The sequence below is a fragment of the Phocoena sinus genome, chromosome 8, assembly GCF_008692025.1.
Source record: "Phocoena sinus isolate mPhoSin1 chromosome 8, mPhoSin1.pri, whole genome shotgun sequence".
Classification (NCBI taxonomy): Eukaryota; Metazoa; Chordata; class Mammalia; order Artiodactyla; family Phocoenidae; genus Phocoena; species Phocoena sinus.
The window spans coordinates 28,344,207-28,350,031 of record NC_045770.1 but is presented as its reverse complement, the minus strand read 5'-3'; the positions used below and the strand labels follow the sequence as shown (position 1 = coordinate 28,350,031).

At 50.4% G+C, this 5,825-nt stretch overlaps 1 protein-coding gene across 1 annotated transcript; it reads left to right on the top strand.

Annotated features, from left to right (window-relative positions):
- Nucleotides 1–438: 438 nt before the first annotated feature.
- LOC116758284 lies at nt 439–5,492 on the top strand (the record flags this gene model as incomplete). Its single annotated transcript, XM_032641126.1, is given in 3 exon segments — nt 439–574; nt 577–692; nt 984–5,492. Coding segments are annotated over 3 exon segments (4,761 nt in total), but the record flags the coding sequence as incomplete, so codon positions are not given.
- Nucleotides 5,493–5,825: the final 333 nt, after the last annotated feature.

Below are 5,825 nucleotides of genomic sequence, written 5' to 3'. Positions count from 1 at the left end.
TTGGGTCTAATATTTTGGGGGCTCGTCCGGGATCCCCACTCGCCCCCGGGTCCACAAGAACATCGGGAGTCGGAGGTATCAGGTAGGCTCGAGCCCAATTGTCTATTTGTTTGTCGTTTGTTTGTTGCTAGCCAGCCATTAGGAAAAAGCCGTGCGAACCGGCTTGCTGTGGAATCTGTATTGGACTCCTGGCTAGGCAGACGTGCCGAAAGCTGGTGTCCACGGGCCCCGGGGGACGCCCCTGGTGGTCCATCTGGAAGGAGAAAACACATTTTGTCTCCCCTTCATCTGGTTCTGGCAGGTTATATAAGCTGCCATCTGAATTTGAGTTGGTTTCGGGTTTAAGTTCGCGGCGCAATATCAATGTGTGTCTTTTGAAATTTTATTGTTTTTCTGTACTATTATCTTTCTTTTGACGGACGACAATGGGACAAACATATGACGACTCCTCTTTCTCTTACCCTAAGCCACTGGACCGAAGTTAGGGCTAGGGCCCACAAACCTTTCGTAGAAGTAAGGAAAGGAAAATGGCAAACGCTGTGTACCTCTGAGTGGCCTACATTTCAGACAGGGTGGCACCCGAGGGATCTTTTTTGTTAGATAAGGTTGGGCTAGTCAAGTCTAGGGTCTTTAACACAGGATCCCACGGACACCCAGACCAGATACCATATATCCTGGTCTGGGAAGATCTAGTTCTCTCCCCGCTCCGTGGGTCCCGGCCCTTTGTTTCCTCAACAGGCACGTCTGCATGCGCTCCAGCACAATCGGAGATATTGGCCCTGAAGAAACCCCAGACACGGAAAAGTCATCTGCTGCCCCGACCCGCCAAAGGCGATATATCCTGACCTGCAGTCTGATTGCTTCTTCTAGATTCCCACCTCCTTATCCTCCGGCCCTAAATCCCATGTCGCCCCTAGGACCCCCAGCTTCACAACCCTCCGCACCAGTAGGGCCACCTGTTATGGCGGACAAGGGGGGGTCCCTCGGCGGGCACCAGAAGCCGGAGGGCTGTTTCCCCGGATTCTACTGCTTTACCCCTTAGAGAATATGGCCCCCCGGATAACCACGGGAATAGGCCCCTTCAATACTGGCCCTTTTCCTCTGCAGATCTTTATAATTGGAAGATGCATAACCCTACTTTCTCTGAAAACCCACAGGCTCTTACTGCTCTAATAGAGTCTCTTGTCTTCTCCCACCAACCCACCTGGGATGATTGTCAACAGCTCCTCCAGACTCTCCTCACAACTGAGGAGAGGCAACGGGTTCTCCTGGAGGCTAGAAAGAATGTGTTAGGCGCCAATGGACAACCTACCCAGTTGCCTAATGAGATTGATGCCGGTTTTCCACTCGTCAGGCCGAATTGGGACTTTAATACCCTGGAAGGTAAGGAGCACCTGAAAATGTATCGCCAGGCTCTGGTGGCGGGTCTCCATGGAGCGGCCAGGCGCCCCACGAATTTGGCTAAGGTAAGAGAGGTAACTCAGGGGCCCCAGGAATCGCCAACCGTGTTCCTAGAACGCTTAATGGAGGCTTTTAGACGATTCACTCCTTATGATCCAACCTCTGAGGAACATAAGGCCACCATAGCAATGGCCTTTATTGACCAGGCGGCCCCTGATATTAGAAAGAAGTTACAAAGGCTGGATGGCCTACAAGGTTTCTCCCTTCAGGACTTAGTAAAAGAGGCAGATAAGGTATATAATAAGAGGGAGACAGAAGAAGAAAGGGAAGAAAGAAAGCAGAAGGAACAAGAGGCTCGTGAGGTAAGACGAGATAAGAGGCAAGAAAGACATTTGAGTAAGATACTGGCCACTGTAGTCAGAGGAGGAAACAGTAGAGACAGAAATAGACAGGAAGGGCAAACAACGGATAGAAGGCGGCCATTAGACAAGGACCAATGTGCCTACTGTAAAGAAAAAGGTCATTGGGCAAGAGAATGCCCTAAAAAAAGGAACGGAGGAAGGCCAACCAGAGATAAAATTTTAACATTGAAAGAGGAAGATTAGGGAAGTCAGGGCTCAGACCCTCTCCCCGAGCCCAGGGTAACTCTTAAAGTGGAGGGGGAACCCGTCCAGTTCTTGGTGGACACTGGAGCCCAGCACTCAGTCCTCCTCCATTCAAAGGGCCCCCTTTCAACTAAAAGGTCATGGGTCCAGGGGGCCACTGGAAATAAGCAGTACTCATGGACCACCCGAAGGACAGTAGATCTTGGGGTGGGACGAGTAACCCACTCATTCTTAGTCATACCTGAGTGCCCATACCCTCTGCTAGGTAGAGACTTACTCTCTAAGGTGGGGGCCCAAATCCACTTTCAACCAGAAGGGCCCACCATAACTGACAACCAAGGGAGATTACTCCAAATCTTGACCATGAAACTGGAAGATGAACACAGGATATATGAAACACCCTCGCCTCCACAAGCTGACATGCAGGATTGGATGACTAGGTTTCCACAGGCTTGGGCAGAAACTGCCGGTATGGGAATGGCAAAATATCGGCCCCCTGTGGTGGTAGAACTTAAAACAACCGCCACCCCAGTGACGGTCCGCCAATACCCCATGAGTAAAGAAGCCCGAGATGGCATCCGTCCTCAAATACAAAGGTTACTGGAATTAGGGATCCTGGTAAGGTGCCAATCTGCATGGAATACCCCTCTTTTGCCAGTTAAAAAGCCAGGAACTAATAATTACCGACCGGTACAAGACCTACGAGAGGTAAATAAGCGGGTGATGGACCTCCACCCCACGGTACCCAACCCCTACAATCTCTTAAGTACTCTTCCACCTCAGCACACTTGGTACACTGTTTTGGATCTTAAAGATGCTTTCTTCTGCCTGAGACTTTCTTTTCTCAGTCAGCCTTACTTTGCCTTCGAGTGGAAGGATCCAGCCTCTGGGATGTCAGGCCAGCTGACATGGACTCGCCTGCCACAAGGATTCAAGAACTCCCCCACCATTTTTGATGAGGCTCTCCACCAGGATTTGGCATCTTATAGAGAATCCAATCCCCAGGTAACTCTACTTCAATATGTCGATGATATTCTTTTAGCTGCTGAAACCCAAGAGGACTGCATCAAGGGAACTGAGAGGCTGTTAACAGAACTGGGAACATTGGGATATCGGGCTTCAGCAAAGAAAGCACAAATATGTCAACGACAGGTTAGTTACCTGGGGTACTTGTTAAAAGGAGGACAGAGATGGCTTTCGGAAAGCAGGAAAGACACTGTTGCCCGGATACCGGCCCCCAAGAGTCCCAAACAAGTTAGGGAATTTTTGGGGACGGCCGGATTTTGTAGGCTATGGATTCCGGGGTTTGCTGAATTAGCAGCCCCTTTATATCCCCTGACCAAAAATGGCATCCCTTTTGCTTGGGGTGATAAAGAACAACGGGCTTTTGACCGAATTAAACGAGCCCTACTATCAGCCCCGGCTCTGGGGCTACCAGATGTTACTAAGCCTTTTCATCTGTACGTGGCCGAGAATAAAGGCAACGCAAAGGGAGTACTAACTCAGAAACTGGGCCCCTGGAATCGCCCGGTTGCGTACCTATCAAAGAAATTGGATCCTGTGGCAGCAGGATGGCCCGCCTGTTTAAAAATAATCGCCGCGGTGGCCGCTTTGGTCAAAGATGCTGACAAACTGACTTTGGGGCAGAACCTAACGATAACAGCCCCCCATGCATTAGAAAGTGTAATTCGCCAGCCACCCGACAGATGGCTAACAAATGCCAGGATGACTCATTACCAAGCCCTGCTGTTAAACTCAGATCGTATTAAGTTTACCTCAGCCACAGGACTCAACCCGGCCACCTTGCTACCCGACCCTGACCTGGAAAGCACTACCGTCATCCATGATTGTCAGGAAGTACTGGCTGCAGCACACGGTAGCAGACCAGACTTGATGGATCAGCCCCTCCCCAACGCCGACGTTACCTGGTTTACTGACGGAAGCAGTTTCCTAGAGGAAGGTAAGCGTCGGGCAGGAGCTGCCGTGGTAGACGGGAAAGAGGTCATCTGGGCAGCCGCATTACCGCAAGGGACATCGGCCCAACGGGCTGAACTAATCGCCATGACTAGAGCATTGGAACTAGCAGAAAACAAAAAGGTAAACATCTATACGGACAGTAGGTACGCATTTGCTACCGCCCATGTCCATGGGGCCATTTACCAACAAAGAGGGTTGCTCACCTCGGCGGGCAAAGAAATTAAAAACAAAGAAGAAATAGTGGCACTGCTAGCTGCCCTCATGCTCCCCACTAAAGTCAGCATCATTCATTGCCCCGGACACCAGAAGGACAATACCCCGGTGACAAGAGGCAACAACATGGCAGATAGGGTGGCACGAGAAGTGGCTCTACGGGAAATCATACTAGAACTATCAGATGAGAGTCCTGGGAAACCAAATGATAGGGGAACAATTACCCCAGCCATAACTAAAGGAACATTATCTCCTCAACAAGCAAAACCCATGCTACAACAGATTCACAGATGGACACACTTGGGAACCAAGAAGATGGTATCCCTATTACATAAGACAGGTTATGATACCTCTGGATTAACCAAAATAGCTGAGCAGATTGCACGAGAGTGCATTCCATGCCAACAGGTAAACTCCCATAAAGGAAAACTTGAGGTCGGAAAAAGGCTCAGAGGAGACCGCCCAGGAACCTATTGGGAGGTCGACTTCACTGAAATACGCCCTGGAAGGTACGGTAACAGGTATCTTCTAGTTTTTATAGATACCTTCTCAGGATGGGTAGAAGCTTTCCCGACGAAGAAGGAGACAGCTACTGTGGTGGCCAAAAAGATCTTAGAAGAAATTTTCCCCCGGTTCGGGGCACCAAAGGTAATAGGATCAGATAATGGTCCCGCCTTCGTCGCCCAGGTAAGTCAGGGTGTGGCCAAATACCTGGGGACTGATTGGAAATTACATTGTGCCTATAGACCCCAGAGTTCAGGACAGGTAGAGAGAATGAATAGAACTCTAAAAGAGACCCTAACTAAATTGTCCATAGAGACTGGCGGTACAGATTGGACGGTGCTCCTTCCCTTAGCCCTGTTCCGGGCTAGAAATACCCCCTCCCGCTATTATCTTACTCCATTTGAAATACTATACGGGGCCCCACCTCCTCTTTTTACGCTAAGGGAGAAATTAAGTCCTGACTGCCAGAATAACACTGACTTATATGCTAGGCTGTTGGGACTCCAGTTGGTCCAAAAGGAGGTGTGGTCCCAGCTGGCAGAGGCTTACCGACCAGGAACACCAGCAGAGGCTCATCCCTTCCAAGTCGGAGATTCCGTGTACGTCCGTCGGCACCGAACCCAGACTCTAGAGCCTCGGTGGAAAGGACCATACATCGTCCTGCTCACCACCCCCACGGCTATAAAGGTAGACGGCATCGCTGCGTGGATCCACGCTTCACACGTGAAGGCCGCACCAGCATCTGCAACATCGGAATGGCGAGCCCAAAAGACCAGCAACCCGCTCAAGCTCAAGCTTCTGCGATCATCAGACTTATAACTTTAACTTTGTTACCCCTACTGACTGTGAGTAATTTTAGTCCTCACCTGCCCCAGCGTTTAACCTGGCAGGTAATTTCCCAAACTGGAGATGTAATATGGTCTGTTAGCCATACCGCTGCCCCTTGGACCTGGTGGCCAGACCTTTTTCCCGATGTTTGTAATTTGGCCCTGGGAGCCCCCTCTAACTGGGATCTAGAAGGATACTATAATCAACACGCTGTCCCGGCCCAACCTTCCCCGCCCGGGTGCCAAGGATTAGACCCTTGGGGGGGTTGTTCCACCAAAGATCGGAGAAGCATGCTCA